The sequence below is a fragment of the Pseudorca crassidens genome, chromosome 5 (assembly GCF_039906515.1).
Source record: "Pseudorca crassidens isolate mPseCra1 chromosome 5, mPseCra1.hap1, whole genome shotgun sequence".
Lineage (NCBI taxonomy): Eukaryota > Metazoa > Chordata > Mammalia > Artiodactyla > Delphinidae > Pseudorca > Pseudorca crassidens.
The window spans coordinates 107,936,965-107,963,102 of NC_090300.1; the positions used below are offsets into that span (position 1 = coordinate 107,936,965).

A 26,138-nucleotide genomic window follows, 5' to 3' on the forward strand; every position below is an offset into this window, starting at 1 on the left:
GAAATAGAATTTGATACACAGCCTTTCACATTCTCAATACCAAGTTTTTAATTCTCTTTTGTTTAATACATAACCAAGGAACAATGTACCTTAATAAGATTTCAGATGAATGAAAGGAATGCTTTTCTTTTTACAAGAAAAAGAAAAAAAGCAATTGTGAAAAGGGAATTGGTAAAGAGAATTAGCTTGACAGTTTGAGCTTAAACACAATGTAATTCTCAATCTTGGACATGTTCTTTGATTCTCCAGTTTACATGTACCTCAGTTTGAGGTACTGCTGGAGGTACTCTCATACTACTTTGTGTATGTTTATGGGTTACTCAGGTGTTGCATCCTACACAGTGCTTTGCATAAAGCCTTGAATTTAACACTATGTACATATAAAATTCGTAATTTCTAAAGCCAAATTTATGCCATATGATAATATATCTAATTGAACTATATAAAACATTTTTTATGTAAATGAATATGACATTGTCATTATGGTTTTCAATATTCATTCCCAAATATGTTGAATGACAAGGGCACTAAATATAATGTAAGGAGCTTGTGAATATATTGTATTTATTAGGCCTCTATGGGAACACAAGGAAATTAACCCACTATAACTGTATTCGCAGTTTCTCCCATTTGCATTTTCTACAATTTTTTTCCAAGTAATACTACCTCCCAGTCAAGTTTTCATCTTCAATATTCTCTTTTCATATCTAGACTCTGGTGCAACACCTAACTACACATCGCCAATTACACATACCCTGTCCATGAATATTAGCCAATAGGTGAAATTTTTTCAGCAGAAACTTTTTTTTTTTTAAATTTAAAAGTGAATCGAAGTAGGCATTTTATCTGGGGACCATGTGTCTAACAGAGCAGTTATTTCCAACTAAGGATATGAAGTCAAAGTTACAGCAAATCTACTTTGCAATGTTATCACACATGCCAAACATAATATTGAACTACCAACAAAATGACTGTGTTATGCACAATACACTATAATTAACTTCATAAATTCACTGTACTTGTAGCCCCAACATGTATGTACTTTGGTGACAGGAACCACAGTGCTGAAAGCAAATGTGAAATTTGCTAAATGAAATTTTGGAAGCTTAAGTCATTTAACCTTTCCAGTTTAAACAACCTAATATAAGAGTTAGTCATTCTTGGACATGAGACATTACAAATAAACTGCCCAAAATAATAGTCATCATGTTCTGGGATATTTGTACTCTGAATTATTATAGTAAATTTCTCTTAAGTGTTTCAAAAAATAAAATAATAATATGCAGCCTTCTGAAATCACAGGTAAAGCTAAGAATAAGTCACCCCTCTAGTATCTACATACACAAACAAGACTCACAAGTTGTTCCTGAAAGGGTTCGGGGCACTTGAGGAATTTTGCTCCAAGATTCAGGGTTTAAATTTATGCCATGATTTATGAGATTTTTCCTTAATATACTGAATGCTGACTTAAATATTTGATCTTTAGTGATGTGTAAGTTCCTTACCTCAATTTAATATTTACTCAGGAAACACACCGGAAATAAATTATGATTGATAAATGAGGAATCAGAGGCCTGGAAGTGATCCCTTAAGCTTATCTCCTCAATATCTAAATAAGACTCCTTCCAAAGTCTGAGGTCAGTTTCCAGAATATCCAAGAGAGAAGCTATTACCTATTCTCAAAGGCAATTTGAAACAATTCAATTAAAAATGATTTAGTAGCTACAATTAGAATCCCAATGTGAGAATTTCTGTCTCTTTATTTGAAAAAAAAATGGCAGAAATGAAAATACTTAGAAATAATATTTTTAAAGCATTACATTAAAAAAAGCGTGCACTTTTCATGATAGGTACCAATTACATTTTTGACTGAATATTTACATATAAAATTGAAGGACTCCTGAGTATCAGGTTTTCACTGATTTCTGTCTTTTGATCATTTTTAACCAAGGGTATTTGTAACACATATGTACTGTCTCTTACTCTCTCTCTGCCTTATAATCTGTCCTCTGCTTTCCTGCCTATACATATACACATTGTCATGCTTATTACTGCATCTCCCTCTTATACTCACAATCTTATAGAACGGATTGCATCTGCAGGATTTAAGTGTGATTAAGTCTCAATACTCATGCTTGAGCTTCAAACTTTATGACATTTGCAAAGTAGCTAATTATTTGGCCTTGAATAAGAACTGATTTTCAACATGATAAAGAAAAAGTACTGTCACAGCAAAGTCATTCAGAATTTATAAAGAAGTCAGAATGGTGTGACATGCCTTCTTTTAAAAGAAACAATCCTGAACCATGTTAGACAGACCATCAAAACCAATTATTGAACCAAGTAAAGTTGTTTGATTCTGAAACACTATCCAATCACGGATTAGTCTAAGTTCTAAATAAATAAGAACCTGAAGACTTCTCAATGTAGAGAACAGAAATATTGTATGTTATAAGACAAATTGTGTACTCTTTAGTTAGAATTTATTTTGTTTGCTTTGGCCATTTTTTTTTTTTTTTTTGATGTATTTCAAAACTTTGATTCTCTGGAATCTGGAACCTCCAAGAAAAAAAAAATACCTTTCTAGATAGCTGACTTTTCCTCCTAAGACTTTATTCTGGTTATGATAAAAGCTAATACTTAATAAGTACGTATTATATGCCAGGAGCTGTTTTGTTTTCTTACTTTATCCTCCCAACACCCCCACAAAGGAGATACTATTGTTATTTCTAGTCATCTCCAATTTATACATGAGTACCCAGAGTGGTTCAGTACTCTGCCCACAGTCACACAGTGAATAAGATGTAGAACAAAGATGAAATCCAGATCCTCTGATTTATGCCATTTATACTGATTAAAGCAATGATGTTCCCAATCATTGTTTTCTGCGAAGGAAACTTTATGAAGTATGTAACTAGTTAATTCTTTACCAGAGTGGAGATAATATAATTTAAACATTTATTGATACCTCAAGGCCACAACTCTGAACATATCTACTTGCTTTATGCACTTTGCATGTGAAGTGCTGGGATGCACTCAGAATTTACTCAGGCACAGAAGGCAGTGGTCCCACAGAGGCCCCAGCACCAATGGAACTCGAGTACATATTATCGTATCCTTTCTGGCTTTTGTCCTGTTTCCTTGCTGCCAATATATTCATTCTATATAAATCCTTTCCCCTTTTTTTTAACTTTTAGACTTTCGTCCCCTAGCAGCTTTGAAACCAAATTAATCAGCATGTTGTAAATATGTCTGTAAAATAAGGTAGGCTCTGACTGGAGTCTTAGTATTGCTGTAAGAATAAAGAACTTCACTATAGGAACTCATGGCACACCTAGAAGAGACGTGTGCCACCCTGCATTCCAAGCTAAACAATTAGAAAAGGTGTTTCCTGTAAAATTATTTGGAAAAAAAACTGTATTTTTCTTAGAGAATATATTAGGCTTTTACGTCGTAATGTTATAAACATGATAACTATTAAGCTACAAGAAATACAGAAATATGTGAGTGATTGAGATATATAAAATCTTGTAGAAAATGTAAAGGTTCCTTCCAGTCTACTTTCAAACCCAGTGTAGTTTTAGAAAAATGTTTTGAACATACCAAAAGCTTTCTGGGGAAGTATAGAGTGTCCTCAGAGGATTCATAGAATATCTTCACTGACTTTCTCAGACATAGAGTCTACTAGATTATAAATGCATTTTTTCCTATCATGACAATCATCTAAGCAGCAGCACATAATCATGCCCCTTAACTGACCAACAAATGAATAGTAGCAAATAAAATATAATTACTGAGTTATGACCCTTCAAATCTTTACATCTTAAGATAGATATTCCAGGACAGATAATTTCAGGTGTAGATAACTTGATAATTTCCAAATGCCTTTTCACCCTCTATTTTTATTTTTATTATTATTTTTTTTTTGCAGTACGCGGGCCTCTCGCTGTTGTGGCCTCTCCCGTTGCGGAGCACCGGCTCCGGACGCGCAGGCTCAGCGGCCATGGCTCACGGGCGCAGCCGCTCCACGGCATGTGGGATCTTCCCGGACCGGGGCACGAACCCGTGTCCCCAGCATCGGCAGGCGGACTCTCAACCACTGCGCCACCAGGGAAACCCTCTATTTGTATGTTTTAAAGGGAATCCATTGCTTTTTTAAATTTAATTTTGTATTTTGCTTTGAATTGGGAAAGTAATTTCACAAATCAAAGAAGCCTTTTTATAATGTATGAGAAATTAAGCAACTATTTTCAGTTACATTTTTTTCAACATTTAAAAGAGTATTTAGAATGTATGGGCTTTATAATGGTGTCTGTATCTTTAATATAAACTAAGGGCTATTTCTCGCCTTCCTTTTTAGAAATTAAGGCAATTACGTTCCTGTTATTTCCTCTTTGCAGCCTTTTAAAGGAGGTTAAACAATATTTAAAGGTGAACTGATGTGAGGCAAACTATGTGTTTACTAGTACATAGAATTTGTTTATCATTTTATTGTTGATTATTCCTATTCATCTGTCCTGAAGTTCCTTTTTTTTTTTTTTTTTTTTTTTTTTTTTTTTTTTTTTTTTTTTTTTTGCGGTACGCGGGCCTCTCACTGCTGTGGCCTCTCCCGTTGCGGAGCACAGGCTCCGGACGCGCAGGCTCAGCGTCCATGGCTCACGGGCCCAGCCGCTCCGTGGCATGTGGGATCTTCCAGGACCGGGGCACGAACCCGCGTCCCCTGCATCGGCAGGCGGACTCTCAACCACTGCGCCACCAGGGAAGCCCCTGAAGTTCTTAATATTTTAATTTTCTAGTCAACCAGTACGGTTGATCAGTCAAACATTTAGATTATGTCTCTATTTTATGAAGTTTAAGTTTGAATAGTTTTTATGGAAAATGATTTGTGTAGGAAGGAGTGATGCTGTCTCTAAAATAACAAAAAATAAGGGTATAAGAAACGTCTAGATGTATGTGCTCCTGTGTCCACCCTATGTGCCTCCATTCAGGGAAGTTACCCACATTCTCCTATTGCTTTATTTTTTCTGTTATATATTGATATAGTGCCTGTTAATAAACAAGCAAAAATCTTTTAAGTAAAAAAGCCATCAATTTTCACACAAAAGATGCACCTATTTTTTTTTAAGATGCACCTATTGATACAGATTTTTTAACTAAGCTCTAAAACGATTTGTGAAGGAGTAAGAAAGCACAGCTTTCTTGTAATCTTAGAAAGATTACAATCTATAGTAATAACAAAGTTTGCTTTTTATTCACCTAAAAAATTTAGTACCATATTTTAGTACCTTATTTACTATCAATATTTTAGTGCTATATTTTACAGTTCTCTTCTAACTCTGACTCTTAAAAAATATTCTAGGTCAAGAGGTGCAGAAACCAAACTTATTTGTAGATATTAGATATTATAATAAAGTGATTAAAAACAGGTCTAAATAAATAAAATCGAGTGACGTTATCGTAGCTAAGGAATCGTATTGGATCTCTTGTGATAAATCTAGATGTATATCAAGTCATGTAAAACAAATGCAATCCTACCAACCCTGCTGGGTAAACCTCAGGTTTATTACTGGGCTAAGAATGTACAGAAACCATCTACAAATCGAGCTGACAATTCCTCTGCAATGCTGACCCTTGTCTGGAGTTTACAGCATGAGCTTGGCTACTGGCCAAAATGAACAATGTTTAAATTTCTTTATGGCAGCTCAATGAGCTTTCAAACGTTCATCTGCTTTACCTACTGTGCTTACTAAAAAGCAAGCCAACACATTTCTCATTTCCTTTTCATCACTAATAAGAGCAACCATCAACCTTATAAAGGATATTGTCTGCTTTTACTTTCAGCTTTCTTTTTCCCAGTAGCTCTGCACTGAAGCACTAATAGAACACCATTATCTCACCCATCATCATTACACAGATTTGGATATAAAGCAGTGTATATCTTGTCACTAAAATATAACAACTATAAACAGTAAAACCCCTAGGGAATTACTTCTTTTCTTGAACATCAACATTTAAAAGTGTTTCTTTATATGAATAAAATAGTTGCTTTATGTAAGCCTTCATGTTCTGGAAAGCTTAAAAGTTTAGGAAATTTCTAATAGCGACACAAAATTTATAATGTATAACACCAAGAATCTTTTCAAAGAAAAATTAGTTTTATACATGATCCTCATGTAAAACAACCTGATTAGTAATTCAGGAAGCGTGTGCATTCTAAACTACATTTATTTACCTAAAAACGTGTAAAGATTTATGACTATGTGCTATCTCTCCAAATTTTGGAAATTATTCATATTATATTTATTAACTTATTTTGTATACTGTCTCATTCTAAAAGCAATGTAAAGAAACATAAGAATATAAGCAGCAGCCCAACACCAGCTGAAGTTCATTTTGATATTTTATACTTCACTCATCTTAATTTTTTTAGAAATAAATATGTTTAAGTACATTTATAAGTACACATATTATAATAATTATATAAGCTAAGTATATAATGCTAACGTATATATGTATGTAAACATACAATCTGCATATATGTATGCATCTACACATGCATACATATATGAATATAATATACATATACATGTTATATATGTCTATATACATATATACTTATGTGTACACATGCATATATGTGTATATTTTTTAATATATCAGTGTTTATGAGCTTTGAAAAAAACCCAGTATGTGTAGCATATATGTCAGCCATCTCCAAAATTCATTCCCAATCTGCCACTTGGAGATCTGTCAAGCTAATAATGAAGCATATTGTGCAAGCATACACATTGGGCACATAGCGGGTGTTTTGTGAGCCCTGGTTCCACACTCGCCATCATCTCCCATCAATCATGTCCTCAGCAACAGCAGGGGCAATGGAACTAGAAGCAGAGGTAATTAGAGGCTTGACTCAGTTCCACATGCCTGGAAAATAAAGGCCACAAATATCCTTTTAAAACATTTTTGTGCTATAATCTTACCCAGGTCAATACTGAAAAGAGAGGAAAGTATTATGTTAATGAATACGAAGTTCTTTCCTCTTTAAATAACTATTGTCAATCTTTTTTTCTTAATTCCAATAACTAAATTCTCCAGCCACTCCTTTAGCAGCGAGAACTTGCAAATTTTCACATTATGAAGCCGTGCAAAATATCATCAAAAGAAAGATATTAGCTTACTATATTAGAAAAAGGATTGGGTTTCAGAATTAGACAGACCTAAATTTACATCATGGCATTGTGACTAAATTTACATCATGGCATTGTGACACAGGGCAAATTAGTAAATTCTCTTAGCCCTTCCCTGGTAAAATGTGGCTAATAATATTTACCTTGTAAGGCTTAAGTTGAAGATTAAATGGTATGTTAATCACTGGGTACACACTAGGCAATCAATAAATGGCAATTCAAATGTATTTATGACTTATACTTGAGACAGGATACCCACAATTCAAGATGGAATCGATTACTATAAAATACTTTTTAAAAGGTGAATAATAGCGCACAAAGGGAATATAAAGGGAAAAAATAAAATTGTGAGTTTAGCATCAAAAAGACATGTTGAGAGGGTGTAGCTGTTTGCAGGATATAGGAAGAAACATAATTCTGTGTTCTTTTATAGGGAATGCAAACAAGATGCCATGACCGTGACATGAATCAATTTCCAAAAGTGAAAACAAGCCAGTAGCCCAAGGAACACAAGCACTTCTGGCACTGGAGCCAGAAGTAAATGTGAGGGGGTCTCAGAGAGAGGACATAATGAAAGGTATTGAATAACATCCTCAAAAGCATTTTTGCAGTAACTACAGCCTGAGCTGCACAGGCTATTTCTGAAAACACAGGCTGGTGGGCTTCAGATTCCTCACTTCCCCAGGTTCTCTATACTAGGGAGGCAGAGGGAACGCTAGTCACATACAAGTGCTCTGCACTCAAGGTCCAGTTTCACACTTACTAATTGTGTGTGACCTTGGACAATTGTGCAATTTCTCTAAGCCTCTAGTTTCCTCTCATGGGAAATGGGTACATGATAGTGGCTTCTTCATGGGCCGTTGGGAGAATTAAAGGAAGTGCCAGCCTCAGTTACATGTCAGAGGACAGAAATGGCTGTTTTTAAAAGAAACAGCTGATGTGGAGGTGCTCCTCTAATTTTCAAAGAAAGGAGAGTCATAGAACTAGAACCATAGGAACTTTTCATACAAAGGCTATTAATACAATACGTCCTGTAACATAACCACATTTACCTGTCAACTTTGCATTGGTATCACATTGCAGACTAAAGGGAGTCAAATGTCAGATTTGATTTCATGTCAGCATGTCAGAGTATCCTAAAAGGGAACTAACTTTGTAGCAGCTGTCTGAACCCTTTGCATGAGAAAATTCGCTCAGTCTCCAAAGGTTTTCTCCTTGGTATTTCTTTCATTACTCTGTTCACATTCTCAGTTCTTGTACTACCAAATCTTAGCGACTGACTGTCATAGTCACTTTTTCCAGCTCTGTGCAAGTAACATTCATTTCCTGTTTTTAAATATCCACCTTCATGTGAATATTCCTGAAATCTTTATTCTTTCTCCCAGATAAAGAATCTACATTTTGTTTTTCTTTGCATAAGTGTCACTTTCCAATTAGCTAAGCGGTTAGTAGGACTTCACATGCCTCCAAAAGTTATATAAATTTCTAAATAAATCCCAGAAAGGATGAGTCCTGAGGTAAAATCGTGAGTGAGATGCTTCAGCTTGGGTTCCAATTTAGGATCTGCTAGTGTATAATTTGACCTTTTAGCCTTAATTTATAGCTCTGTAAAAGGAGGGTTTATTCTAGACCAGGTTTTCTCAAACTTAACATGATTTGCCTTGATAATTCTTTGTTGTAGAGGCTGTCCTGTGCATTATAGGATATTTAGCAATATCTATGGCCTCTAAGCACTGGATGCCAATAGCAATCTACTCCCCCAGCTGTGACAACCAAAAATGTCTTCAGACATTGACAAATGTCCCTTGGAGGCAAAATTGCCTGGGTTGAGAATATTAGTCTAGGCTTTAAAATTCTATGAGTGGTACACTGAAAAAATCTGTATTAGCATTTGATTTCTTTATATTTCCAATAAAATCTAAATTCCTTGAGGGCAGGGACGTTTTTATGTTTGGTTCAGTGCCACACTTAGAGTGAATACTTGGTATAGTAGGCACTCATTAAATTTTTGTTGACAAAAATGAATAAATGATGGAATATCTAACTCCATAAAGATTGAAATCTCTCCATTTATTACATCTTTGTAACACATTTCGATGGGTCCTTAAACGATATTCGTCTTTCATGCTTATTCCACTTTTATTTCCTTATAAATATTGCCTTGCTTCCTTTTAACATAAATTCAGTTCATATATCCTTTAGAATCCAAGATACTTGGGAGCAAGAACTGTATTCTCTTTCTTCCCAATTCATCACATTAATCAATTCTGTATGTCAGAGAACCTTTATATGTGCTAAATTAGATTGAAATATTTCATATACTTTCAATACAGAAGCATGACACAGACAGTAAATGGACCCGAATTTCTGAAATATAGATTTTCTTCCCTAATAACTATCACAGAAACAAAACTATTTCTTTCCAACCATTTACATACACAGGTTTGTTTCTGAGTTTCACAAACCTTTATGTGTTCTTTATGCATTCATTCAGGAATGGTATTCTCCCATTCCATAGCATATGCTTTCTCTTTTCTTGTTGAAAGTGAGTCTTCATGTCAAAAAGTAGCAGCTGTTCTCAATTAGAGCATCCGCTTTTAACCTTTTGTGGCTTTGTAACTGACCACTGAACAGAGAGTTCAGGAATATTTTACATTCAGGGTCCTTTGCTATTAGAAGCCATTCTTACTTCTTATTTTTTAAAAATAATACAAAAAATCTGTAACTGATCATATGATGATTATGAGTTTCATGATCTTGACTCTCCCTTGGGATTCCTGGTCTCCTCTCACAGAGCAAATATGTGATAAGATGTCCACATCGTGATTGTTTCTAAAAGACTATCAACAGTTATGCATCTTAGAGGACTACAGGAACAGCGGTAGATGAAAACATGACCAAAGTTTTATTCTAGTATAGTTCTATTATTATCACAGATTCTGTTCTCTAAAAAAGGTGTCCATAAGTGATTTTAGAGTTATCTGCCAATAGGATTGTTTTCCCGCATCCTGGAAGATGAGAAGCTACAATAGCAGAGTATACATGCAGTCTTTCTAGTCATATGATTCTTTCCAAACGGCTCTGATTGGGGAGATTTTCATCAAATATTATCAGAACTCATACTTCTCTCTACAATTGCTCTCTATTAAAGTTTAGTGCCAGCTGTCAGAGCTGTAATGTAAACCCTTATTAGCTCTTGTAAGTTCTACTCTGGAACTAATAAGGGATTGTCAAAACTACCCAAACACAGACAGAAATGGGGGGATAAATCACAGAAAAGAAGATGGAAAGTGTTCAATGAATCTGTATTAGCAAAACAATCTTTGTGAAACTATTACCAATGAATTTCACAAAATCTGTGTATCTCAAGAGGGAGAAAAAGATCTAGTTCTCCGTTTATTTTGCATAGGGTTTGATTCTCTTTCTTCTAGGAGGGGTTGACTAAAAACAATAAAACAAATTGGAAAAGTTAATGAAATATCAATAATCTTTTTAGAATTGCTCTATGTATTCTGAAAAAAAATTACACTGCATTCCTCAAATTTTAAAATATATGTTTTGATAATATCTGAACCTCTAGAAAGAAAAAGCATAAGTTTGAAAAATTGAAGATGAATATTCTTTACAAAAGCCATAGATTATATAATACCTTAGCTTTAAAATTTTATTTTACATAATGGCATACAGCAAATCAGAACCAAGGAAGGCTTTCTATATAAACCCCAAAGTAAACTAAGTTAAAGAAATGAAATTTTAACACTTCCTGCAAGGTCCAACTAGGTTTAATGTTAAATTACTATGGCAGATCCACGAGTTATTTGACAAGGTGATATTCATTAAGATGGCAAAGTAAATATAAATTTTATATATCCAAAACAACCAATATTCCACCTTTCACAGGTATGGCTTTTTCTTGGAAAATTCTCATCACTTTTCATATGAGTCTACATTTAATAGATATTTTGTAAGTGTTATCAGAGCAATATTCTGATCCTCCTTTGAAAATGAGGCTGAAAATGCAGTGACAGAAACAACATATTTCAAGGAAAATCAGAGCTATTTTACTTTCTGCAACTGACATTATTTTTTCCGTGTCTTAGACTCTCATAGTGAACACGCTCCTGGGAACCTTAATCCATACTTGTCACAGACAGACTCTCAAACAAACTGCACAATGAGCAAATTATTTGTGTTCCCCAAAGACTATACATTTGGCATATCAGTGTTACCTAAATTATTATGTGCAGCTTTGAAACACAGGACCAGAGGAAGTATATGAAAGTTCAAAGACCTTATCATAGTTAAAAATAAAAGAAAAAAAGAACAGAACTTTATATCCTAAAAGCAAATACCCTATAGCTATTTGATAAGGGATGATTGGTTAGAACCTCAGGAAAATACCTTAATACTGATATATCCAGGTTAGGATAAAGAGTAGTAAAACACTTAATGAAAGAAGAAATGTCTTACTATTTATTCCTCTTTGAACAATATAATTGATATTATATAACTAAAGATAATCCATATAAGGTAAAATAAACGATATTTTACTAAAACACTGTAATTCTTATTTAGTTATAATCTTGTGTGAGAATGTTAACATCTATAAAACTGCCTGTGATTTTTAAGGTCTTTTATGTTGGTTCATTGCTGATTATTTAACTTGTTCTTATTCATTATGAGGTATTTAAATAGTTAGATATCATTCTGTTCTACTCTGTAAATTTAACAGCAGTTATATCTTTCCTAAGTATGTTTGCAATTAAATTGTCTGTGACTGCTCAAAATAATCTGATTTGTAGTATATACAGAACAAAGATTCCACATTTCTTTCTAGTATCTTAAACCTGCAAATCCACGGTTTAAATTTATACTGTTTGTTTTTATACAGACGAAAGATGAACTACAATACTTAAGTCACAAATCAAATACACTCCCTTACTTTTCCTCTCTTTCTCATATTTGAAAGTTTTTAGTTAATTACTGTTTACATAGCGTGTTGACATAATTTGACTGAAAGTTTCCATTAATATCACATAGTAATTCATGTAAGCACATTTGGCACTTACTTCATACAATTTATACTGTTTCCGCCACTGCTATTTTTTTTTTTTTTTTTACTATTTGGGTGATTCTCAAGTGAACATAGTAAATACCTAAAGTAAATCAAATAGATATAGTTTTTTTTTCTATATAGAGTCAAGTAAATTGGTTTGACAAATATTTTTACTTACTTGATTACTTATTTTTGATTCCCATGATTTCTTCAAGGAAAGAACATTATTTATTATTATATCCTCATCAACTATCTAGTCTTGTATACAAAAAATGTTAGGGCATAAAACAGTAGGCAAAAATTCTAGGTTTAACATTTTGGAAATGTAGCAATTTTATTTTACTATTGTCATTGTTTGCTTGTTTCCTAAATTATATGTTTTTAAATCAGTTAAAATCTGAAAGTCTTTCTGGGTATACAATATAAAAATGTCTATGTGTAAATTCAAGGCCACTTTTGAAAAATCGGTGGAAAAGACCTGTGTTAGAGAAAATAAGAGACTGAGTCAAATACCAGATGGGAAAAATCAAGGTTACTAATCTTTAGAAGAAGAAAAATGCTTACACCTAAAGCAATTAGAGAAAGAAGAACAAAGAAACCCCAAAGTTAGCAGAAGGAAAGAACTCATAAAGATCAAATCAGAAATAAATGAAAAATAAATGAAGGAAACAATATCAAAGATCAATAAAACTAAAAGCTGGTTCTTTGAGAAGATAAACAAAATTGATAAACCATTAGTCAGACTCATTAAGAAAAAAAAGGAGAAGATGCAAATCAATAGAATTAGAAGGGAAAAAGGAGAAGAAACAACTGACACTGCAGAAATACAAAGGATCATGAGAGAGTACTACAAAAAACTATATGCCAATAAAATGGACAACCTGGAAGAAATGGACACATTCTTAGAAAAGCACAAGCTTCTGAGACTGAACCAGGAAGAAACAGAAAATATAAACAGACCAATCATAAGCACTGAAATTAAAACTGTGATTAAAAATCTTCCAACAAACAAAAGCCCGGTACCAGAGGGCTTCACAGGCAAATTCTATCAAACATTTGGAGAAGAGCTAACACCTATCCTTCTCAAACTCTTCCAAAATATAGCAGAGGGAGGAACACTCCCAAACTCATTCTACAAGGCCACCATCAGCCTGATACCAAAACCAGACAAAGATGTCACAAAGAAAGAAAGCTACAGGTCAATATCACTGATGAACACAGATGCAAAAATCCTCAACAAAATAAAAGCAAACAGAATCCAACAGCACAGTAAAAGGATAATACACAGTGATCAAGTGGGGTTTATCCCAGGAATGAAAGGATTCTTCAATATACACAAATCAATTAATGTGATACACCATATTAACAAATTGAAGGAGAAAAACCATACAATCATCTCAATAGATGCAGAAAAAGTTTTCGACAAAATTCAACACCATTTATGATAAAAACCCTCCAGAAAGTAGGCAAAGAGGGAACTTAACATAATAAAGGCAATATATGACAAACCCACAGCCAACATCATCCTGAATGGTGAAAAACTGAAAGCATTTCCGCTAAGATCAGGAATAACACAAGTTTGCCCACTCTCAACTGCTATTATTCAACATTGCTTTGGAAGTTATAGCCACAGCAATCAGAGAAGAAAAAGAAATAAAAGGAATCCAAATCGGAAAAGAAGAAGTAAAGCTGTCACTGTTTGCAGATGACATGATACTATACATAGAGAATCCTAAAGATGCTACCAGGAAACTACTAGAGCTAATCAATGAGCTTGGTAAAGTAGCAGAATACAAAATTAATGCACAGAAATCTCTTTTATTTCTATACACTAATGATGAAAAATCTGAAAGTGAAATTAAGTAAACACTCCCATTTACCATTGCAACAAAAAGAATAAAATACCTAGGAATGAACCTACCTAAGGAGACAAAAGACCTGTATGCAGAAAACTATAAGACACTGGTGAAAGAAATTAAAGATGATACAAACAGATGGAGAGATATACCATGTTCTTGGATCAGAAGAATCAACATTGTGAAAATGACTCTACTACCCAAAGCAATCTATAGATTCAATGCAATCCCTATCAAACTACCACTGGCATTTTTCACAGAAGTAGAACAAAAAATTTCACAATTTGTATGGAAACACAAAAGACCCCGGATAGCCAAAGCATTCTTGAGAAAGGAAAATGGAGCTGGAGGAATCAGGCTCCCTGACTTCAGTCTATACTACAAAGTTACAGTAATCAAGACAGTATGGTACTGGCACAAAAACAAAAATGTAGATCAATGGAACAGGATAGAAAGCCCAGAGATAAACCCATGAACATATGGGCACCTTATTTTTTTTTTTTTTTTTTTTTTTTTTTTTGTGGTACGTGGGCCTCTCACTGTTGTGGCCTCTCCCGTTGCAGAGCACAGGCTCCGGACGCACAGGCTTAGCGGCCATGGCTCACGGGCCCAGCTGCTCCGTGGCATGTGGGATCTTCCCAGACCGGGGCACGAACTCACATCCCCTGCATCGGCAGGCGGACTCTCAACCACTGTGCCACCAGGGGAGCCCTGGTCACCTTATTTTTGATAAAGGAGGCAAGAATATACAATGAAGAAAAGAGAGCCTCTTCAGTAAGTGGTGCTGGGAACATTGGACAGCTACAGGTAAAAGAATGACATTAGAACACTCCCTAACACCATACTCAAAAATAAACTCAAAATGGATTAAAGACCTAAATGGAAGGCCAGACACAATCAAACTCTCAGAGGAAAAGACAGGCAGAACACTTTATGACATAAATCACAGCAAGATCCTTTTTGACCCACCTCCTAGAGAAATGGAAATAAAAACAAAAATAAACAACTGGGACTTAATGAAACTTAAAAGCTTTTGCACAGCAAAGGAAACCATAAACAAGACAAAACGACAACCCTCAGAATGCGAGAAAATATTTGCAAATGAAGCAACTGACAAAGGATTAATTGCCAAAATTTACAAGCAGCTCATGCAGCTCAATATCAAAAAAGCAAACAGCCCAATCCAAAAATGGGCAGAAGACCTAAATAGACATTTCTCCAAAGAAGATATACAGATTACCAACAGATACATGAAAGAATGCTCAACATTATTAATCATTAGAGAAATGCAAATCAAAACTACAATGAGATATCACCTCACACCACTCAGAATGGCCATCATTAAATAATCTACAAACAAATGCTGGAGAGGCTGTGGAGAAAAGGGAACCCTCTTGCACTGTTGGTGGGAAGGTAAATTGATACAGCCACTATGGGGAACAGTATGGAGGTTCCTTAAGAAACTAAAAATAGAACTACCATATGACCCAGCAATCCCACTACTGGGCATATACCCTGAGAAAACCATAATTCAGAAAGAGACATGTTCCACAATGTTCATTGAAGCTCTATTTACAATAGCCAGGAGATGGAAACAACCTAAGTGTCCATCGACAGATGAATGGATAAGGAAGATGTGGCACATATATACAATGGAACATTTCTCAGCCATAAAAATAAACAAAACTGTGTTATTTGTAGTGAGTTGGATGGACCTAGAGTCTGTCATACAGAGTGAAGTAAGTCAGAAAGAGAAAAACAAATACTGTATCCTAACACACATATATGGAATCTAAAAAAAAAAAGAAAGAAAAAAGAAAAAGGTCATGAAGAACCTAGGAGAAGGATGGGAATAAAGATGCAGACCTACTAGAGAATGGACTTGAGGACACGGGGAGGGGGAAGGGTAAGCTGCGAGAAAGTGAGAGAGTGGCAGGTACATATATATACTACCAAATGTAAAACTGATAGCTAGTGGGAAGCAGCCGTATAGCACAGGGAGGTCAGCTCGGTGCTTTGTGACCACCTAGAGGCGTGGGATAGGGAGGGTGGGAGGGAGATGCAAGAGGGAGGAGATATGGGGATATATGTATACATATAGCTGATTCACTTTGTTATTAAGCAGAAACTAATACAGCATTGTAAAGCAATTATACTCCAATAAATATGTTAAAAAAAAAAGGATGGAAAATGAAAGCTAACAACAGCAACAAATAGAGGAAATATCACCTATGATTGAACAGACTAGAGGCTTAATGGAACTAAAAATGATGTCCCCTCAGAAAAGAAAACTCCTGTTTGGAAGAAGGTGGACAACCAATTAATGAATAATGAATATACGTAAATTCATTAAAGACAGTTGCTCTCCCTCAAGGTATCTCTAAGTTCTAATGTTTAAGTTAGAAGAGAGACTGTTGAATTGGTGTCTGTCATATGTAAGTGTTTTAACACAGATTTAAACAAGAGAGCAAGGAAGGTTATACAATCCAATGATACTAATGTATGACAATAATGATGTTGTTCAAATACTATTACCCAGTGCTAGATACTCTGCAATGGGCTATGTATACATTCGCTGGCAATTCTAAGGGGTAGATATTGTTGCTCCCCTTTTGTGGATAAGGAAACTGGGGCTCAAATTGTTTATCCACACAGCATTTCTGGGACTCTTGAGCCCAAGCACTTGTCAGTGACAAGAGCCTTTGGCTAAATGAACAATTAGATGCAAACTGAAGGTTGAGGACAAAATTGAGGAAGTTTTCTGAACCATGTTAATACTACCACAAGTTATTATATAAATTGGTGAGAAAATGTAAAAACTTGAATTAATTAAAGGTTTTATAGCTATTATATAAAGCTGTCAGAACGTATCTGTTTTATTTGAAAGTTACTTACATTTTTACTTACTGACATAATTTTTATTCAAATAAATTCTTTGGTCTGAAAAGTCATGGGATGCAACAGTTAAAGGCAAAGTGGGAATGGAGTGCTGTCATTTTAAATTCAGGGAACATGAATAAAATTTTTACAGATCAAGGTAAGAAGCCTGATAATCTCAGTGCAGTCATTACAGGATGAATAAATGCCTTAAGTACTAAGTGTGTAAAATTAAGGGATAAAGTTATTTTAGCATCTTCATAAGTAGTTAGATCCTTGCTTTATTATAGGTATGAAACTAGTGGAAATTGATTTTTGCAAGCCAGAAAAATAATATTATCATAAATTCACAAAAGAGAAAAAGTATTCTCTTGGCTACTATATAACATATTGTTATTACTTTTCATAATCTATTTATTACTATAATGGTAGTTCAGATGATTCCAGTCTTAGTGTGTTGCAACTGTATGTGACCTAATAGTCAAATGCATTCATTTAAAATTAGATAAGATATACATCTTTATGTGCAAGATATTCTTAAGAACCTAGTGGATTCCAAGATATATAATGCGAGGTATGTTCTCTCCAGAACTTACATTCCAAGAATGCATAGTTGGCATAGAAGTCTCCCAATAATTATTAATCTAGTATGTATCAAACTGAAAACTTCATCAATTATACTCTGCTAGGTTGTAGGCACAATGTCCTTTAAAGAAACATGATGTAGTTCCTCCCCTCAAGAAACTTCCAGTCTGAAAACAACTGTAAAGAAATGCTTCTGAATTCATTAAAACATATAACACCTCGTACTTCTATAAGATGCGCAAAGACTAAGTAGGTGCTAAGAAACATCTAAGGTTTTCAATTTTCTTTAGCTCCTCTGTCAGAGCAAGCAGAATCTTTAAATCATTGTTATTGTAGGCTTGACTGCTTCTTTTTTTTTTTTTTTTTTTTTTTTTTTGCGGTACGCGGGCCTCTCACTGTTGTGGCCTCTCCCGTTGCGGAGCACAGGCTCCGGACGCGCAGGCTCAGCGGCCATGGCTCACGGCTCACGGGCCCAGCCGCTCCACGGCATGTGGGATCTTCCCAGACTGGGGCACGAATCTGTGTCCCCTGCATCGGCAGGCGGACTCTCAACCACTGCGCCACCAGGGAAGCCCTTGACTGCTTCTTTAAGAGACTTTCTGAACAGACAGAGCCATGGGTAAAGAGTAAGAGTTGGTAGGTGAAAAAAACATAATTACAGATAACCATCAAGAAATCTAGATGTCTTCATATGTCACATCAAACACACTTTTCTACTCAGTTGCTAATGTACAAGAACAAGGAATAAAGTTAGCATTCCACAATGAACACACACAGATAAAACACAGGGCAACAGATTCTTCAGTGACATTAATAAGGTATTTGGTACATTAAGCTAAACAAAGTTTGTAGGAGGAAGGAATATTTATAGTAACTGCCTGGTATCTGCCTGAAATGTAATTAATTGACTATATAAAAAGCCATTAGCATTCTCATTTCTTCTCTCCAAACTAAATTAAAACAGATAACATAATTCATTAGCTAGGATTATATATATATATATATATATATATACACACACACACACACACACACACACAAAACACAAATTTCCCTATGTATTAACGTGAAATTTCCCCACACCTCCAATCTTAAAAAGTGAAAAGTGTTATGCTGAGATGTAAGAAGGATTTCTCAAGTGAAATGAACCAAGTAAATCTTGATTGTCAATGACTGAAAGCAAATGATTAAGTCTCATAATTTTAATTTTTCAATCTGGTTAAAAAGAGGTTTACTGACATCCTATAACAACAACTCAACCTGTAATTTGACCATACTCTCAACATTCAGCAAGTTTGCCCAAATCTCAGGAACATGGCCCAAATAAGGTTTAAGCCACACACACAGTAACTTAAAAGAGATGCCATGAGAGATAACTTATTTAAAGAAAGGCCATATTTTAAAATTATATATTAGAGAAATTGCTAGAACCAAGTTGATGCATGATTTCTTACTTTCCTTACTAATGTTTATATTACCTCTTAGTTTAAGTTTGTGTGGTTACTTTTATGTGCATTTCTATCTTACCAAATTCGTTATAATAAATACTCTCTACTCTCCTGTAGGTGCTTTTTCCTGTATTTCCAGTTTACTTGGTATGCAATTCCTAAATGATGCTTTAGTTACTAATATTTCTTTCACCATTCCCTTATTTCCTCTCTCTAACCAGTCCTTGAAAGAGAGAGATGCATCATCTTCTACTCTTACTTTTCCCCATCCTCTCTAGCAAAGAAACAGAAGATCAGCAACATAAAGCATCTTATTGCAGAAAATTTTATTTTCCCATCATTCATCTCCTCGCATACAAATACTTCCTCCCTCAACACACTTATAACTTCTTTTTAAGTTTAAACTATTGACTTAGATCTGTTTAATAATTCACTTAAAAACATATGTTCCTTTGGAGGCAGAGACCAAAACATTTTAAAATACACAAACACACACACACACACACACATATTTTTGAATTATAAACCAAATTAGTTTAGCAGTGATAATGTTCATCTTTCTCTTTCTAGTGCGCTCAGCAGAATTTGGCACATAGTAGAGGCTCAATAAATGTTTAATAATTGAATAAATGGTCAAAGCACAACTTTACTACTTTTTCTCATTTCAGGAAAACTGGACTGTTGTTAAAGTTTGCATCAAATACAAGAGAAGTATAATGACATGGTTAAAATTCTGGTCCTGTATAAAGATAACTTTGGTTTTATTTATAGTTCTGAAATTGATGGATGAGTTTTTTGACTACAGAATATTTTTAACAATATATTTTTCCTATCAAACAGAGATTGTCTCATTTTCATCATTTAGTTCACTGAACTTTAACTATCCCAAATATCCATGGAGAGTGAAATAAAGAATTCAGAATATTTCATTACTAAACTCAGAAAATGACCTATTTAAGAAATTTAGATCCTTTATAAGGCCTCCCTATGGAACAAGCTCAGAACGCAAAACTTTAATGGGACTTCTACACATTATGAGACTTTTGAGATAATGATTTAATAAACAAATTATAAACTGCACCTTCTGGAATGCATAAGCTGGGTAAGTTAGTTAGCCCTTTCTCCCTACCCCAAAAGTTGCTAAGCACAATAGTGATGAGTCCAAAACTCTCAATGCAGAGACTTCTCGTTATTAATAAACAATTTCCACTATTAATTTTGAAATACTCAAAATTAATCTCTCCTTCCCCTACCTTGCCAAGGCAGTTTGTACCCGGTAGAAGATTTATTGGTCTGTCTTGCAATAAAATTATTCATTTATTTATCTGTCTTTCATACTAGATTGTGAGCTCTTAGAAGGGAGATACGCTGACTTATTCATCTATGTTTCTCTGGTGTCTGGTACATTATTACATAGAACTTACAGATGGTTACAGATATTGAATTAAATTTGGTAGACTTTTTGGCATATCTAAGATGTTTGTCAATCCACATATCCAAATTTTGTTAGACATCACCTGGGCTAAGCTTAGTCTTCCCATGACATTTTGGTTAGTAATTCTTTCTTAAAAACCTAGAAACAGAAAGATGTGATAAATAAACTGAAACAGATGAACCTTATATTGACAGATTCTTTGTTAACTTTGTGCTGATTCTCTATGGTCCTACTCATCCTTCAATACACAGTACTCTAACTCCAGTAGAATCTATGTACCTATGGGATTTCCTGGTCTCTGCCACCACTGGACTGAATCACAGGGAAGAAGTGTGGGTTGAGGTTACAACTGCAACCTTTAGAATCAGACTGCCTGGTTTCAGATTGCAACTTCAGCACTCACTAAGGGACCTAAGGCAAGATATTTAACCTATCAAAGCTTTTCTTCTCATTTTAAAAATGGAGATAATAATAAGGATGTACTTATAGGTTATTTTGAAGGATAAATGAGATAAATCATGGACATAACTTAGCAAATCAGCCCAGTGTCTGGCATCCAATAAGTGCTTAATGAATATTTTTAAAAATCTCTGAATTCTTACTATACTTCTCAGAATGAAGTAGATGCTCCTTGAATATTTGTTGAAACAAAGTGAATGAGTCTTGTTTTCCTCTGCTTTAGGTAACTGTAAGCCTATCGTTGCTGATCATTGTGTTATAAAATTATCCTGAGGTGTTTAAAATCTGGCTCTATGTGTATGTCAAGGTATTGTTCCATCCTTTTGTAAAACGAAACAAAACAAAACAAAAATGAACTCATGAAATACAGGAAATCTATTTAGTTATCTTTTTCACCTGTATCTTTTCTAAGTATTACCATTCCTTTTGTGTGCCTGAATTGAAGTACTGCTGATAAAACAATGACTTCTGAGAGTCATAAGCTATTCTGACTAGTCCACAAGCTTATTAAAAACCAACCAAATTTTTAAAATTAAAAAAGGAAAGCATAACAAACACCATCACTACCACTGACAACAGCAAAATTACAAGCCTCAAGCCATGATGGCTTACTCTATTACAGATACCAGGCCAGAATTAATTGGTTGAGTATTGGATTTTTAAGACACAGTAGACTATGCACTAAACTGACCTATTAAAAGAAATATTTGTTAAAATAAAGTTGGTTTAGACTAGGTACTACATGTAAATCAGCAAGAAATAGAATACCTTGTCACATCGTCTAATAATCTGAGTACACAAAGGTTTTCTTTACTTATTACAAAAAGAGAGGAAGCCAAAATTCACCTGGCAACATCAGCAAATGTCAAGATATAACCATAAGAACAAGCTGCACCTTTAAGTTACATCACTGAAAAGTCAGTCCCAATCATATCCCATTTCATGTGCTATCTCTAATTCTACTATAATTATTTTTTATTGGTTTATCTTCAAGATTTTTTCTTAGAATAAAAAATTCTATGCTATTTACGCATACGTATCTCTTATTCTGCAACCAGTATTTTTAAATGTTGAAAAAGTCTGTGATAATATAGCATCACTATATCAAGGAGGTGCTATTGATGTCCTTCAATATAATAAACTACAAGACTCAAGGATGTAAAAATTTGACATAAATATTATCTCCAGGAGTAATTTTAACATAGGGTACCACTGAGTAGAATAATAGTTACTTTAAAGAAGTGGTTCAGTAAATTAAAATGAGGTTAAAAATAGAAGCAATTATGAATCTATTGTGAACTTTCTGAAAACAACTTAATGTGACTCTTTTTTTAAATTCTTCTACTAGTTATTTTGTCCTCAAGACAGCATGTAATATAGGCTAATTATATGTATGTTTTATTTATTTTTATTAACATTTTTATGATTCTATTTACTTGCTGATACTTATTTTTCTATTTCTTGTAACTTTGAATGAAATATAAAGTATCATATAAAATTATTTAAAACCCAAACATCCAAACAGTGATTAGGTTTCTTGCTCAATGGAATATTTTATGAGATAGCTCAACATATATTGATATATATTGTTGAGACAGGGACACACTATTCCTTTCTTGGTGTGGACATCAGAGACTGCATCAGTAGAAACCAAACTGGAGGGAATGGACAATTTTTCATCTTCCTGATCTAGGCCTTTATTATTTTATTTAAAATAAATCAAACAAATATATCACAAACAATACCATAGTGATAAAATATAATTCAAAGTGGAATATAAAGGCTATTGAGACTCTCTCCACTCATGAATATACATAAGCAAGTAGTAGCTAGTATGTTGTTCCAATTTTAGAATTTTCAAAGCCATACTTAGTAAGAGTATCATGATGGCTCTTGTCAAGGATCTAAATAACACAGAGAAATATCAGACTAGAGTGTACCATTTGCTGTCATTAAAAAGAAATTCTATAAACTACCTATAGTCAAAAGCAAAATGCTATATTCTGTTCAGATTCTTAGAAAGGTCAATTTATGTATAACGTAGATTCATTTCTTCCACATGGACTTGAGTCCTACTGAATGGCCACAAGTAGAATATCAAACTCAATTCTTTTGACAGAGTTTAACAGCAAACAAAGGTATTAACACAGACTAGATTTCAAGAACTAGTTACTTAAGTTCTCCTGTGTATTTATACATTTAAAAATTTAATAATAATTTCACTGTGTCCTTAAACACAAAACCTTGCCTAATGCTAAACAACAAATTTGGGGATTAAGTGGAACTTATCATCTGATATAATCTTCTATGGAAAAGATTATCTTTTAATTGATTTTACTTCAAGTGCAAAGAGATTTTTAATAAAAATCAACTTGATAACACAGTTCAGGTTCTCTGATTCTGTATAAAGGATCAAATATGCATTTCCACCTAAGATGTGGTATATATATATGTATACATATATACACATATATATATATCCTCCTGAGCAGCCAAAAGGGCCAAATCATGAATCAAAATTTAAAAATTTTTACATTACTCCTCTATACGTTAAACACTGAAGGACCAAACCTGGATTTTTAAATAAAATAATTTTTATTAAACACTAATGCTTTGTAAGTAAACCCGTATTTTAAGCACAGGTGTCACTGAAGAAAATACTATATTTTATAGCAATGAATTACCTATTGCTATGAGAGTGATGAGCACAAACGTAAATAGTCAATGCAGGATCTAATTCTGCTAGATTCAGATTAGCTGAGTGCCAATGATATTTCTTCCCTCTACATAAAAGAGACAGAGACTCTTTTTCTTTCAGTTCGTCTAGGGGGTGTAGGCCAGCACCACATAATCAAACATGCTAATATTTCTACATCAAATTATGAATCATCACATCAAGTGGGATGGATAAATTTAGTCTATAAATAGACTCTGTTCAGTTTGAGGCATGTTTTGCTGCCAAGTGAGTTCAGGTTGGGTTCATTTCTTTCCATTACTCTACCATAAATTCACAGGTAAGAAATACCACTGCAGGGAAAATAGAGAAGACTCTTACCTTGGCACATAAAACCTCTTTCTTCATAGCCAGCATTGCATGAGCACTTGCCAATGGGTACAAGCCATTCACCTTCTGTACTACAGTACATCCTGGGAGGATCTTCTTCCTTAGAATTGTTAACACAAGAACCTCTAACTTCCACCAGGGATTGGGAATCCATGGGTACTGTGTCTGGAAACATAGCCAGATTCTTCACTGTAAACGGACACTTTTTAAAGTACACTCTCACAGACACTAAGGCAACACAAGCACCAACGTCTTGAAAAGCCAAATAAAATCCCTTTTTGTTGACAGGACCTACTTCTCTAACCTCGGTGTTGAGTTTAAGAATACGGTCCCCAAGATCCATTTGTGTGAAACTTTCATCAGCTGCAATGGTGTCAATCTTTGTAAACTGATGTTCTCGGAATTTGACCCCATGATCATCATCAGACTCCATGTAGTATAGGTTGAAAGTCTCCTTGCAAGTTCCCAAAACCAATGGAATACTATTGCAGTCCCGGAGAGTGAACTTGAGCTCCACGTAGATCTTCTGAGCTGAGTTCCTGGGGACCCAGTTTGTCCTCAGCCAATTATTTTGACTATGATCCATGACATTGCACACCTGGTAAGTCCTGATGGGTGTGTAATGTTCATCAACACCGCTGATCTCTTCCCACTTGAAGAATCAAAGAAGAAAAAAAGAGAGGCAGAATTAATGAGTTAAGCATGATGAATAATAGTGCACATAAGATGAGGGTGTCAGTGGAATGACAAGAAATACAAAATAAATGAGCAGAAACTGCTTAAAAAAGTTTCAAGACTTTTTAGAACAGTGAAGCAGTGCTGTCTTTGATCCTTAGACAGGTTTTGAGAAGTTTTTAAGTTAGCAACACATTGTTTGTGTTACTTATGATTCTACAACTATCATACCATCTGTTTCTATTACTCCTGTGTCTACGCTTTCTTTATACCATGCCCAGGTTAGCCTATATTGCTACCAGGAAAATACATATTTTTCCATGTCATACTAGATTTCTAATCTTCTATGGCTCCCCATTACCTATGCAATAACTTCACACTCTTTAGTTTGGTATTTGTGTTTTTCCAAAAACTGGTCCCAACCTACATTTAATTTTTTCTAAAAGTTTGAATTGAGATTAGTGAATTATATGTTCCACTTATGCACATACTATGTTCTTGTCAATGTGAACATTTTTTACTGTTTTCAAAAGAAATATTGGATCTTCTTTTTTTTATGCTATAAAAAAAAGAGAGCACTGGTCTGTGCTCTTTTCTCCTTGATGTTTCCCATAACCCTGCCATGCTTAAGAAACTTTCTGCTTTATATAATATTTATTAAATACCTTTTTTATAAATTTAATTCATGATACATGCTTAGATTAGTTTAATTTTGTTTCATATGCATTTGTTAGATTTTAGACCTCTTCATATCCTCTATAATATGCAGCACACAACTTCACCTTTTGGGAGATGCATAAAAATTATTTTTTTCTTTTAATATATGTAGGAATAACTCAAGAAAATAATAAATATAAAGTTCTTAGAGAATATATTTTAATTTTGTAAATAAATAAATAAATGAAATCCTTCTGAAGCCCATTAGAAATGGGTTCCTAAATTTTTCTCCATTAAGAGAGTTACTTATTTTCATAAGGAGTAAGTTTTAAATACTTTTAAACTAAATCAATGGTATTTAAAGTGTATTAACATCTTTTCTATTTATTAAAAACACATAGGAATGTCAATCTACAACTTCTAGTCACAAAATGAGATAAAATGTTATTTTTTTTAAATTGATGGTAACCAAAAGCAAAGAAATATGGCCAAATATTTATTTGGCCTTTGAACCTCATTAGAGGAGAAAATAATTATTTACATTAGGGTGTTTGAATATCAAAAGCAATTAGTGGACCCCACCAGTGTGAGAAACACAGTTTTAGAACTCCTTATTCCCCTTAGCTCTCCTACCAATCTAAGAGCAAAACAAAAGCAAATAATTAAACAGCACTTATTTTAATAACTTTGATCATTCAGGGTCTGGAATATGAGAGGCACTCATTTTCTGGAGCAAAATTGGCTAGTCTTCATTGTCACGCCCAAGATCAAACAAAGGAACAAATTTTGATTATTTTAGAAAACCCTAGCTCTAACATACAAGATATATCTATATCTTA

General features: G+C 34.1%; 1 protein-coding gene across 1 annotated transcript in view; it reads right to left on the reverse strand.

The window, feature by feature from the left end:
- The window catches only part of EPHA3 (EPH receptor A3), a 366,552-nt gene that overhangs the window by 247,266 nt on the left and 93,148 nt on the right, over positions 1 to 26,138 (reverse strand). Inside the window, exon 3 of the mRNA XM_067739177.1 lies at positions 23,959 to 24,619. Within this exon, the coding sequence (XP_067595278.1) occupies positions 23,959 to 24,619 (661 nt within the window). The remainder of the gene's footprint in view (positions 1 to 23,958; positions 24,620 to 26,138) is intronic.